Source organism: Strigops habroptila, chromosome 7, assembly GCF_004027225.2.
Source record: "Strigops habroptila isolate Jane chromosome 7, bStrHab1.2.pri, whole genome shotgun sequence".
Classification (NCBI taxonomy): Eukaryota; Metazoa; Chordata; class Aves; order Psittaciformes; family Psittacidae; genus Strigops; species Strigops habroptila.
The window spans coordinates 13,333,604-13,347,996 of record NC_044283.2 but is presented as its reverse complement, the minus strand read 5'-3'; the positions used below and the strand labels follow the sequence as shown (position 1 = coordinate 13,347,996).

The following is a 14,393-nucleotide window of genomic DNA, read 5'->3' as shown; positions in this document are numbered from 1 at the left end:
GTTCCACCAGAATATGAGACCAGACCTGTAACAGCCTTTTTCCAATAGCTGTTGTTGTCCCGGCAAAACCTTATTGTTAAATACTACAAAATATTGGTAACTATTTTTTTTAATCTTCCACTAAATGAAGTATTTAATTTATATATTATATAAATGAGACTCACATTTACATCACATAAATGTGACCCTCAAATAATGAGGTTGTGAGAAAGAGGGAAGGAAAACAGGAAATTCTCCGTGAGACAAACATCTGCTCAAACTCTGTTCTTCAATACTCCTTTTATTGTGTAGACACAGTTTAGAGACCCAGTTAGCTGCTGTAATGGAAAGATTGCAGAATCACAGAATTGTTTAGTTTTCAGGTGACCTCTTGAGTTTATCTAATCCAAGCCCACAGCTCAAGCAGGTTGCCCGGTTGTGATTTTGGTATCTTCCCAAATGAAGACTCCACAGCCTCTCTGGGCAACCTGTTCCAACATTTGACAACCCTCACAGGGAAGAAGTATTTCATTGTGTTTAGGTAGAATTCATGTATGTTAATTTGTGCCCGTTGCCTCTTGTCCTGTCATTGGGTACCACTAAGAAGAGCCTATCTCTCCCTTCTTCCTTTCTGCCCAATAGGTATTTATACACCTTGGTGAGATCCTCCTGTGCCTTCTCTTTTCCAGGCTGAACAGACACAGCTTTCCCAGTCTCTTCTCATATGAAAAATGTTCCAGTTCTTTAACCATCTTTTTGGCCCTGTACTGGATGCTTGTACTGGCAAGCCCAGAACTAGATGCAGTACTTCAGATGTGGCTTCACCAGTGCTGAGAAGAGGGGAAGGATCACCTCTCTCCACCTGCTGGCAACACTCCTCCTAATGCAGCTTAGGATGCTGTTGGCCTACTTTGCTGCAAGCAGCACATTGCTGGTCAACTTGGTGTTCTTCAGGAACCCAGGATCCTTTTCTGAAAAACTGCTTTCAAGTGTCAGTCTCAGCATGTTCTACATGGTGTTGTTCGTCCTCGGGTGCACATTTCACCTTGTTGAACTTCAGGACAATCCCTTTCCCAAATCTGTTATGACTACGCCCATTTACATTCTTGTCCTTTACATGTTTGGAAATGACTTCCAGGATTAGTTGCTTCATAGAATCATAGAATCGTAAGGGTTGGAAAGGACCTTAAGATCATCTAGTTCTAACCCCCCTGCCGTGGGCAGGGACACCTTGCCCTAAACCACATGGTCCAAGGCTCTGTCCAACCTGGCCTTGAACACCGCCAGGGAGGGAGCATCCACAACCTCCCTGGGCAACCCATTCCAGTGCTTCATCACCCTCACTGTAAAGAACTTCCTCCTTTTATCTAATCTAAACTTCCCCTGTTTAAGTTTTAACCCAGTACCCCTTGTCCTACCACTACAGTCCCTAAGGAAGAGTCCCTCCCCAGCATCCTTGTAGATCATGTTCATCATTCCTAGTGATTGAGGTGAGGCTGACCAGCCTGTGGATCCCCAGATGTTCCTTCTTGCTCTTCTTGAGAATAAGAGTGGCATTTGCTTTTCCTCAGTCTTTAGCCACCTCTCCTAACTGCCATGATCTTCCACAGAAGTGGCAGCAGCCTGGAGATGAAATCAGCCAGCTCCTTCAGCATTCATGGGTGCAGTACATCAGGACCCACAGATTTATATAAATCCAGTTCATTTAAGTGCTCCCTAACTTCTTTTCCAAGAACCTATTTTGCTTTGTGAGCTATTTTCTGTGTTGGTAGTGGGCTTTTGTTTGTGTGAGTAATTTCTCGGAGTTCATCACATATGCTGTCTGTTGCTTGCTTTAATTGAATGTGTTTGAGACAAGCGGGGGACAAGAGAGACTAGTTGGTAATATACAAATAATTGCTACTGCTGTAGTGCCATGTGCATATGAAATGATATAAATTGGCAGTGATAATAAGACAAAATGATAATGAAGAACTTGGCAAACATTTACCAAGTCACAGCACATCTCTAACACAGCTGAATGGATTTTGGAGACTGCTTTCAGATGAGAATACTAGCAAATCCCAAGTGCCTTCTATATATACTCTTACTCACTCAACCAGAATAGAGCTTTCATGTAATTGTGATGTACCTACTGTAAAGAAGGCTACACATAGAATGGGAGGTAGTGGAGACTTTTCTTTAATCCCCTCAAGAAAATATATATGAGAGAGAAAACGTGGAAAATATCTGATGAAGAATGAAGCTGACTTTGGACTCAGAGAGTAAATCCAAGTGAAGTTGGTGAAAACTGCCATGATTTTTGTGATAGCAGAAATATTAAAATGAGCTTTGACAATATTGCATCCAAGTCTGCTAAAATCCTAAACAAACAGACTGAGACATGGGCCTATTTTGCATTCATTTGCAATTCTTCCTTTATCATTGGTCTAATAATACTTGAGAAAACACCAACTTTATCATGAGACTGTGCCATTAGGTCTACAGTATGTGAGCAAATGAGCCAGAAAAAGAATTAATTTTCCCCTGAAAAAAACAAATTATCAGAAAACACTTTTAGAATGTTTGGAAAAAAAGAGTATTTTACTTAATATCTGGAAATAAAAATGTTGCCAGAGTCATAGTAATTGCTAGCAGTGCTGCTGTGTGGTATTTTTATTACGTTTAATCATTCAGAGTGCAACAAAATTTCATCCTATTTGTCTGATATTTTCTAGTCCTCAAGAAAATGTTTGTGACGGTTTCAGCTAATGTCACTCATTGTCTCAAAAGTTACCTCCTGCATTGATCTTTCTTGGAATAAGTTCATCCAATCTTTGTCAATAAGATTTGGAGAAATATCATTGCTCCTGGGTTAGAGAGCAGAGCTGGGACATGAAGCTACTGAGCTGAGGAAGGAAACTAATTGCAGTCTTGCAATACCTAAGGGTGTGGTGGTGATGACATAAAAATGTCAGTATCTACAGATGGAGAAAAACTCTTTTAGAGATGTACACGGAAAGGATGAGTGACAAGGGTGACATGGTACAGCAAGAGAAATCCCAATTGGATTTAAGCAAAAAGTCTCTTCAAAACTCTGTGAGTGGCTGGGATTTACTCCTTGGAGAGGCTGCAGGATTTCCATCCATGGAAATTTTTAAAACTGTCCTGACCAAGGCCCTGAGCAACCTGATTGAAGTTTAAAATTAGCCCTGCTTTGAGCAAGAGGTTGGACTTTTTGACCTCCACAGAGCCCTTCCATCTAAAATTAGTTTACGCATTTGACTTAATGTTCAATGAATCTTAATCACAGCATAAAAGATGTCACATGACTATGGGCCATGTGCAAAGCCTGGCTCTAAGTTCTTCACTCGCAGTCTAGAGGAACAGAAAACAGTCTGAACAGCAAGAAATCTTTTTCATTTAGTATATGACCACCTACGTTTAGTCATACGGTTTCTCTACCATACCAGACAAGACACCATGATAAAGCAGAAGCAAAATATTCGGTTATTGCCATAACCCACATGTCAAATGACCTCACCGTCTGCTATCATGTGCAAAAACAAAGGTAGAAATAAAGCAGCTTCCTTTAGATGGAACAAAGCATTGTTCGATTAGAGCCAGGGGAAGGAGTAAAAGAGAAGCTGCTTGAAGGTAAACGTCAGGACTCACAAAGAATCTGAACAGTTCAGAACAGCATTGATTCATAACCTGTAGCATACACATGTAAAAAATACATTAATGAAGTTTTATTTCATTAGGTGAAAGCAAAGTGCATAGTAAAACACCAAACAGCAGTTATTTGGACTGCATTTTGCTTTTATATTTTCAGTTCATTACCATTGTTAGCTGCCTACCTGTTGCATGGTTGCATAGTTTACGATGAGCTGGGCCAAATGTTGTGGCAGTGCACATGGAAATGATGAGCAGCTGTTTCTCACATCAGAGAAGGTTTGTGGCCCTATTTCCTCAACATCCTGGAGGGAGAAAAAGGCTTTTTCTCCATATGTGGATGAATAGTAAACTGTCTCTAATCAATAACCCTTAGCTGGTTGGGAGCTAATATTAATTGGTGGTGGTTATATGTATATAGACTATGTCAGTAAGTCTGCAACATGTCTCTTGCTGCCTTTCTTGAGACATAAATTCTTGGCATCTTTCAATTTCATTTCAGGCTGGTTTTTATTTAGTCATTTTTCTTAGCTGTCCCATGTGGTTATATCAGAACTAAATAGATTTAAGAAGGTATTTCAAATAAGCATAAACAACTTAATTCTTTATAGAAGAGTTTTCCTGTTCTCAAATATTTTCTTACATATTCTTGGAAGGTATTTTTATATATTTGTAAAGAAATAAAGGAAGTAATTATCCTTTGTTCTTAACAGCATTTGGACAAATGACTCTTGTCTTTCTGAGTTTGGAAATAAATGTATTTCCATTTCTTTACAACAATTGTTTTCTATTAAATATTTTGCAACCACACATCGCAAATTCCGATAACCAATGTTTATCCATTTTCCAAAAAGGACAAAAGAAATCTATAGAAATATAACCAAAAAGGACATTATGAAGGAACATTTCCAGCATTCTTTCATAATACTTGCATACTTGTATTTACAAGGTTCATAAATCTTGGGGGTTTGTCTCTTGATGCTTGTACTTGGCTGACAGAATACACAAACTTGACATTATTTAGCTTGAACATCTCATTTTACAAAATATGTAATTCAAAGATAAGTATTTGCTATTCCCATTCAAAGCAGGTACAAGAGTTTTCAGCTTACCTTTTCAACACAGGAATGTGTGTATAGATTTGAGGTATGAATGAACAAAGTTGCTATTTTTGGCACTCATACTATACTATAACCTATACCAGCCTATACTATACCTATATTATATTCCACCGCACTTATACCAGGGTGTTTTGGACCTATATTTTTCTTCTCTACCTAGATGTTCAGTATATAGTTCTTTGGCAAATGTCAAATTATTCAAGCCTTTAAGTGATATGTTATTTTTTTAGTACAGAAAGTCTTGGGTGAACTTACTGCTGCTTAACGATGGATGAGGATTATTCTGTAACATAGAATAATTGGACTAATTAAAAAAAAAACAAGGCAAGTATATCAAGAAAGAGTGGCACCATAATCTGTAATTATGCCCTCTACTTGCATAAAGACATTATGGTAAAATCTTCTTAATTGCGGGATAATTCATGACCTGTACATAATGATGGTGCAAGTTGCCTATAACCTCATAAATTCATCAGTAATATCTTTGAATTTTAAGTACTGTATGCTATATTACATTTTAATGTCATGCAGGTTCAATTTTTCTTTAGCAATCAAATATTTCTATATGATATAGTCTATAGCATATAAGTGTTAATTTCCTTAGCTTTTAAACCTTAGCAATTCTAAGTACAAAAATTCCTTAGATACTAAAGCATTGAATTTTTACTAATTTTGCAATTGATTTTTACTATATGTTCAGGCAAAACCTGTTCATATTCTTCTGCTACCTAATGCATACTACTTGTCATGTTACATACAGACTACCCATTGAGTTTTTGTTGTTGTTCTGTTGTTTGCTTCTTTCAAGTAAATAAGTGTGATAAGGCTATGTGCTATACTTTTGCAGTATGTTTTACTTTTATAAAGGAAAGATAAAATGCTGATTTTCTATCCCAGCAAAATAGAAACCCTTTTGTGTATAAACTCAGCTTGTACAAATTACAAGTCAGTTAGATATGGGATCCTAGTTATTTGGAACATTAATCTTAGTAAATGCTATTATATTATCGGCACTTAGGTGCCTGGTGGTTTCTTTATGCTATGTGTCATGCAGAGAATACAGAATCATAGAATCATAGAATGGTTACGGTTGGAAAGAACCTTAAGGTCATCTAGTTCCAACCCCCCTGCCATGGGCAGGGACACCTCACATTACACCATGTCACCCAGGGCTCTGTCCCACTTGGCCTTGAACACTGCCAGGAATGGAGCATTTACCGCTTCTTTGGACAACCCGTTCCAGTGCCTCACCACCCCAGATGTTGAACAAGATTGATCCCAACACTGACCTCTGAGGGACACTACTTGTTACCGGTCTCCATTTGGACATTGAACCGTTGACCACAACTCTCTGCGTACAGCCATCCAGCCAATTCTTTATCCACTGAGTGGTCATCCATTAAATTGATGTCTCTCTGGTTTAGAGACAAGGATGTCGTGCAGGACAGTGTCGAACACTTTGCACAACCCCAGGTAGACAACATCAACTGCTTTTCCCCTGTCCATCAGTTCCGTAGGCACATCATAGAAGGCCACTAAATTGGTCAGGCATGATTTGCCCTTAGTGAAGCCATGTCGATTGTCACCAACCACCTCATTGTTTTTCATGTGCCTTAGCATGGTTTCCAGGAGAATCTGCTATGTGATTCTGCCAGGCACAGAGGTGAGATTGACTGGTCTGTAGTTTCCTGGGCCTTCCATTTTTCTCTTCTTGAAAATGGGGGTCGTATTTCTCTTTTTCCAGTCATCGGGAACTTTACCTGAAGAATAGTTTTCTCTGTCCCCAAAAGCTTTGAGGACAAGCAGAAATGGGAAAGCTCCCAGAGCAGTGCTTGCATTGGAACAGTGAGAGGGCAGTGCAGCTAGGCAGCCACATAGAATCATAGAATGGTTAGGGTTGGAAAGGACCATAAGATCATCTAGTTCCAACCCCCCCACCATGGGCAGGGATGCCTGCCTCATCTGCAGCTGTATTTGCTGTGTCTTGTCTAGTCTTATAAGTGTGCTGTCCTGGCCATTTCATCTCATGTTTCCTAGAGAAGCTCTAATAGCATTTTCTGTTTTTCTCTATCCAGAGGCAGTTTTGATGCATTCTTATTTTGTACAAGCCTTAAAAGCTCTGCAGAAACCAGTCTTGTCTCAGTATGTTCATGACATTCACTGGGCATTTTTATTATGCAAATAAAGCTGCAGCATTGTTTTCCTCTGTTTAGCAATGTAGCAAGATGACTCCTTCAAATAGGAGTCACGTAGAACAATACATAATGTAAAAACAGAGTAAAAATTTGCTAGTAAAAAAACGTTTTTTCTAAGTGAAGGACAAGCAGAATCAGCTGTGGTAACATAATGCTTCACACTGGATTTTCAGCAGAGAGCAGGTCTTCATTCAAAAGTTTGTTCCTTAAGTAAAAGTCCCGATTTTCATCTTTGCTGTGCCTTACAAAAAGAGCTCCCCAACCTTTAGGATCTAGCTTACTGGCATAGTTTCCTGTGAGATTGCTGCAGCATTAGCAGCCTACTGCTTCTGGATATTTTGTTGTGAGATAAAGATTCTAGGAGATCTGGTGACCCAGACATCAGAGCTCCAAGCCTTGAAAGCCTCATTTGGGCTAAGGACTCTGGCATTTGAACACCTTTGTGAAGTTTAAAGTCCACTTTTGAACCATCTTTCCTATAGAAAGGAAATTGTTGTTGACAAACAGGGTTAGTGGTAACCTGGGTATTTCAAACCCCATCTGAACACTTGTGACTGCAACACCAGTGAAGCACTGTAAGTGGAGCTGAATGTCTCAGGCAAGTTGGTACATTTACAGAGCACTACACAGAGGTGCTAGTGCAGGTTGAGGAAGCCAGACTATACTAACTAGACCAGCCTCCTGCTTTGCCAGAGGCAATAAATTCTGCTTTCACAAAAGGGGCAATGCTGCGGTGCTACAATTAACCCTGTGCCTGGGCTATGTGGTTTCTTTGGACCTAGCTCCATGAGATTGCAGCCACAGGATTTCTCGGAAAGGAACTGATCTGACCAGTTAACAAGGGTCAAACCATTACCTATCTGCTTCCTCTTGAGCAAGCTGAACTGAGTTATGGAAGTTTTCCCTTTTGGGATCTGTCTGTGTTTGCAAAGTTCCTCAAGGCTTTGCTAATCCAGGCCAAAGCTGAGTAACTCTGCAACAGGAATTGAGAAGGTCTCACAGAGAGAACCCACAAAGCGTCAAGACACAAGCCCAGTTCTTCCCAAGCCATTGGTGTTCCTTGTTTGGACTGCAAAGTTAGGAACCAAGGCACTGTTACAGCTCTTTGCACTGTTCTGGAACATCTGCATCTACACTGGGAAAATCTACTGTCACTAGGGGCTTCATGTCACTAAAATAATTACCTCCTCCCTTTAATGCTACCAGGGGAAAACTGGAAAGAGATCCTTCTTTAAATCTGTAATTAGGAACTACCAAGACATAATCATTTATCATATTCAGAACAGAGCAGAGGTGTTATCTGAATATCTGAACTGTACACATCTTGCTTTAACTGATTACCTCAGATTTATGAAGTTTGGTTTGGGCTTAATGATAATTTTTTTGGTAATGTGCATTTGCTCTTAAATTAAAGTCATATATGAAATATCCATCATGATGTCCTTTTCCCCAGGTAATACATATGAACAAGAACTCTGAATGCTGGTGCCTCAGCTGGCAGGATTTCAACAAAAAATTACCCTAGCTAACTAAGATGAAGGAAAGCAAAGGGGAAAAATTATCTTAATAATTTATCACAACTGCTTCTGTGAAGAGACAGAGATACAAATAATAAATACAAATATGATATAAATACAAAATATAAATATTATTAAAACAAATATACAGATATAAATATGGAAACAGATACAATTTTTTCAGAAAGTCCTTTGTTTAAATTTGTTCCCATGTAGGACATTTTTCAATGGTAGTTTATCTTCCAGTCTGGAGATAATAAAAAATCCAATTCAGTGTTGCTAGGGGCATTATTATTTTATCTTAATTTGAAGAGAACTGATTCTAATGCATTAAAACTTTTTTCAAGGGAGAGAAAGCAAACACTAGCACTGTAATTAGAAGTTTTCTTATGAACGGTTCATGACACTACTTACAAAACAAACAAACAAAATAAACAAAAAGAATAATTAATCCAAGACATTTACTCTTTCATTTCAAGGAGGATAAAAAAGTTGTCTTTACAGTAACTTAGTAATGTATTAATATTCGGTATCAGTCACAATTCACTCAATATTTTCAGTTACGTGGTTAACATAAAAATCCAAAACGACCTCTGATTTTACTTCAAAAACCAATCAGCCCTTTTGTATCTAATTTGCCTTTGAGCAGATAAGAAGCTTACAAAAGTAAAATTACATTGCTTACTCAAAAAACTAATCTCCACTGGGATGATCTGCCACCAGCCCCTCCCCAGCCTGCAGCAATATTTTCAGATTCATTTTTCCCATGGCCAATTTCAATTCTTAGACCAATAAATCAAACCCGGTTATTTCTTGAAATATTGGAAACACAAGAAGCTAAAAGGGAATACTTAATTTCTTGTGTAAAGAAAGAATATTGGATTTGTGTAAGGGAGAGAAACTGAGGACTAGACTGCTTGTGACTATGACAAACCAAACTGGTCAGGATGTGGTACACCAAGTCCTGTGAGTCCTTAATGCAGATTAGGAGCAACACTGTTTGGTACCCAGCTGCACAGCAGGACCTGGAGCAACTCTAGCTTTACATTCAGTAGCTTAGAATGGCCATCAGCTCCAGAGACAGTCTGCTGTTTGTCATGCCCAAGCTCTCCTCTAGGTTGTAGACGCATAATTTTACTGGGATGAACTAATTTACTCTCCAGCAAAAATCTCTTGGAATGGTCTAGCAGCACCTTTAACCACACTATGGTCTGATGTTCTGATGTAGACAGTAAGAGAAATACAATCCATGCAGGTTTGTTCCAAGTGGATTGACTGTGCAGGGAGGACACCATTATCTATGGCACATAGCATATAGTTAGCATAATGATGTGTCAGGTGCAATATAATTTGGAATGGATGAAAAAGTCTGCTGATATACTGAACATATCTATCCACAGTATCTGTTCTTTCAAACTGGGCCTCTGCAACTTGTGTCTTAACTATACCAGCACACACAACACTTCTGACAGGATCAGCAAAGTTGCCACAGATATATATCAGTACAAATGAAAGAAAAAGCTGTCTCCAGGTGAAAGAGGAGAACATCAGAGAGGGTATACAGAGCTCCTCAGGAGCTGTGCCTCTGTGCATCATTCTAATTTTAACATCTAAATAAAACTGTTCTGCATTCACAGGTCATGACAGATCATAGAATCAGAGAATTCCAGGTTGGAAGGGACCTCAAGGATCATCTGGTACAACTTCCCTTGGCAAAGGCACAGTCTAGACAAGCTGGCCCAGCACCCTGTCCAGCCAAATATTAAAAGTGTCCAATGCAGGAACGCTGATGAGTGCAAACATTGCAACCTGGATGTGAACAATATTTCACATTTGTTTCTGTATTGTCCTGATGGCTCTTTTATCTAGTCTAAACATTCATGGGTACACTTTAAAACACACTCATAATCCTCCCAGAAAAGGGGCTAGTCACTCAATTTACAAGGATGTTCACAGCAGTCACTCTTTACCCTGCCTTCACCCTCTGCTTCATGGTGGCTGAACCACTGAAAAAATTACTTGGGACATTTTCTTTCTTCAGACCAGAGTTGCAGCAGAACCATTTCTACTGGCATGTAATCCTATGATTTTAGACACCAGGAGAGCTCTTTAGTCCCAGGCTAAATACAATATTTCGCTTATACATTTAAGTAGAGTTTTTAATCTGTAATTCTAATTTTGGATTTTATTTTTTTTTTAATATATATAGAAAGGAACCAGACAAATCTACCCTTTACTCAAGCAGTAACTGAAGGAAAAAATAACACCACTCATTACATCTGCTCTGTGCTACAACCAGTTTATTTAAAGTAAGAGCAATGTCAAAAAAAAAATAAAAATAATTCAACATAACTACATATTTAAACTTTCCTTTTACAATTGCTCTAGGCTCAGTAATGCACAACATCCAGCGTAATTTGAATATAATTGAAGTCTTCTAGGTTTTTAGCATGTGTCTTTTATGAAATTCTGAGTATTGGAGGTGAGCAGACATGATATGCCACCTCCTTTACTATTTTGTTTCAGAGATTTGACTTATTGAGAAGTAAGCTTAATGCAAATAAAATAGCCTTCACCTCCTGGCATTTGGCAGAAATTCACCAGAAGAGCAGAGTACCTAGAGACTCGCTTCTCAGAGCTGTGCTCGGAAAGAATAGCAAGCATTTAAATCCAAAACAAACCGTCTGTGACAACCCCTAAGCAATGCCTCATTTCAGAAAGTGCAAGCCTGGGGATGAAAGTGAAACTGTACATAACTATCAATTAGAATAATCTAATACAGACTTTTCTGCCTTTGGGGGAAGGGTGGGTGCAGATTTTCTGGAAGCCCACTCTTTTTCATTTCCTTAGCATATATTTTACAGTTCAGGAGAACTGAATCACATCTGTAGCAAACATATATTACACACCTCGTGGGAGAAAAGGCAGTAAAGAGGCATTTTCATTGTGGATCACCTCTCAGCAGTTCATATCCATAACTGGCATAAGCTAATATAACTTCACATTAGAATTAATTCTAAAACAATTTCTAAGAGAAGAGTGACTTCGTATTAGAAGTAAGGTCTTCCCATTCCCCATTTGGGAAATCTAAACCACTATATCTTAGACAGTTGCATTCAGAAATGAAAACCAGAGTTTGTCAATTTACTCAGCTCAGAAATAAACAGAGCAATGGCAACATAGCCAAGATAAGTAGAAACACATGGAAATTCCTGCTTGCCCAAGAACTATATATACACTGTACACTGGCTGGCTATACCTTTGGATTTGCAGGATTTAAATCAGATCAGAATTTGGTCTTGAGAGTATTCAACAGGCAGTTCTGGGAAAGGGTCCAGAAGAATTCAGTCAGTAACCATGAGGACCCTGTCATGTTATAAGATGGAAGTTGCAGACTGAAAAAATATGTAGTGTTAGACAGTAAAATTATAGTTTTATTTCTTATTGAATTTAGAGCTACACTGCAAGATGCAGAAAATACTCAGCTAATAGAACATTGTGTATATTTATTGAATCTGGAAAATACCCCTGGGACAGCAGCTCTCAATCCTGCCAAGATACTTTCCCTAGGCATTGAGCTACAGTTGTATATGTGTGAATACCAAGTGTGTTTCAAGGCCTTCCATTTTATTGCTGTTATTTAGTAAGCCATTTTGTCAACTGAATAAGTATATGGTTATTTAAAAATGCAACAATGTGAAAGGTACTTTAAATACTGTTTTTAAACATTCACATATTAATCTATGGTTAAAATAAGATGGCAGTACAACAGCAGTTCAAGCTCTTCTTGCCTTGAATATGCATACTCCCACCACAATCAAAGTCTGGTTGCAGGACTGGACAACAGCAATAAGAAATCAGTGTATGCCTTTTGGGCAAATCATGGACTTACCATGAACAGATCTGCTTCCTGAGAGCTACCCCAGGGCACAGCTATGGCTGTGTCACCAGCCTGAGATCTCCGCTGTATCTCTTTCTTCCAGGTATTCCTTTCAAGATGAGGAAGACATGTTCATGGTGGTTGATCTTTTGCTTGGAGGCGATCTGCGTTACCATTTGCAGCAGAATGTCCACTTTAATGAAGGAACTATTAAGCTGTACATTTGTGAGCTGGCGCTTTCACTGGATTATTTGCAGAGATACCACATCATTCACAGGTGAGTGAATTTCATTTGAGGGACAGGCTGCTTTCTTTTGGCAGAACAGAGGAATTTTATCACATATGTGATTACATAGCTCTGTTTGTTCAAAATCTCTGAAAAGTTTTCATTGTTAACTGAGAGAGGAATTTGGCTCTGAAGAATGTTTTCTTTCTGTCCTCAGATATTCAGTAGCTCCATATCCCTCTTATACTACCCTTTTCGTGTTCTGATCTCATACTATGATGCATGTTTTTTACTATGGTCTTTAAACATTAAATGCAACCCATAACAACATCCTAGCTGCTTTTAATTCATTTTTAGTTCTCCAGTGCCCCATTTTTCCTGGACACAAAAATATTGTAATCCAGTACAACAACTTCACACAACATGAGGGAACCGCCACAAAACCAAGAACTGAGAATAAGGAAAAATTTGTTTACTTGCAGAATCTGCATGAAGGTCACAAGGAGTAAGAGAGGTGGTGAAATAAGAGAAATAGTAGAAATAAATTAGAACAGTGATAGACTGTGCATCCTTTTTGCACCTCTTATATACAACAATTGTTATTTTTACTGCCTTACAGCTGGCAATCATAATATTCATTTCAAAAAAGTGTCAAGCATCAGGGTCTGTTTTCCTTAAACAATCTGATGTTTAACTGAAGCAGCAGGGTAGCTTCTCTTTTCATGTTAACACAGCAACTGTGAAATTATAAGATTATGGGCATGAGCCTCTGTTTTACTCATTTCAGGGTAAATTCAGGATATTCGTTCCTGATTTACAGTGGTCTCAATACAAAAATAATTAGTTTTTTGTGTTCCCAAAGCTGGATGTTTCAGAGATGAAACTAAACTAAGCTGTAAACTGTGCCATAGATCTTCCAGTGTCCAGTATAAACAAGTTCCTTCAAATACATTAAGCAACAGTTTTCATTCCATCCACCTACCAAAGCTGCCTCACAATTCTGCAATAAAGAACAAATATAAAATATGATTTGATTTTGAGGGGGGGGAGGGTCTGTATGAAATCTCTCTGATCTGAAGTGGTAGACGAGTGTTCTGCATTATCAAACCTATGCAAGACAAAATCCAGTAAAAACATAGCAACAGTTGTTTTGCTTGCAACTAAAACTCATGTAAACGTTGCAAGCAATTTCTGAATTCTTATATCTTTATCACACTGTTGTTATTTTAGTACATTTCCATGTATTTTACATACGTTTTCCTTTGTCAGTGAATATTTTAAAAGTGGAGCTCAGAATTTCATCTGACCTTTGTTTCTGTGCCTTAAGGAATGTTCTCAGTGAAAAACAAATTGATGAGCATTTTTCTCACCCTCATTTTAATGACGAGACATTTTATGCAAATAGGCTGTCAAAACATTCATGAGACAACCCAGTTCGTAATCAAAACTTGTATTTTGCTACAAGCCTGTTACTTAAAAATGTTTCACAAAAGAAGCCTGTGAAAGGTGGCAGATGTCTTGAGAGAATGAAGGACTGGATTGAAGTCATTGTGGTTGTTTATAGTTTTTTTGTGACAGCTTCTGCATTGCCGTGGTCCAACTGCAAAATTGGGCAAAACACTTTGTTCTCTTCTGTATTATTTAATCATGACTAGTAAGCACTTGATTTTACTTTATTTTCTCTTTTGTACTGGTTGTAGTATAGAGTAACAGCACTGCCTTCAACACTTGTTGATTTGTACCAAGGCAGGGCTTCTGGAAGTGGTTCTTGGCTCCATTTGGGGCAAGTTCTGGGGTTTGGTTTTTGCTTTCACTCTACAC

At 38.4% G+C, this 14,393-nt stretch overlaps 1 protein-coding gene across 3 annotated transcripts in view; it reads left to right on the top strand.

The window, feature by feature from the left end:
* Positions 1-14,393, top strand: part of STK32B (serine/threonine kinase 32B) — a 159,403-nt gene that overhangs the window by 69,730 nt on the left and 75,280 nt on the right. For all 3 annotated transcript variants that reach the window (XM_030492853.2, XM_030492852.2, XM_030492854.1), the window contains exon 4: positions 12,450-12,623. In XM_030492853.2, the coding sequence (XP_030348713.1) occupies positions 12,450-12,623 (174 nt within the window). The remainder of the gene's footprint in view (positions 1-12,449; positions 12,624-14,393) is intronic.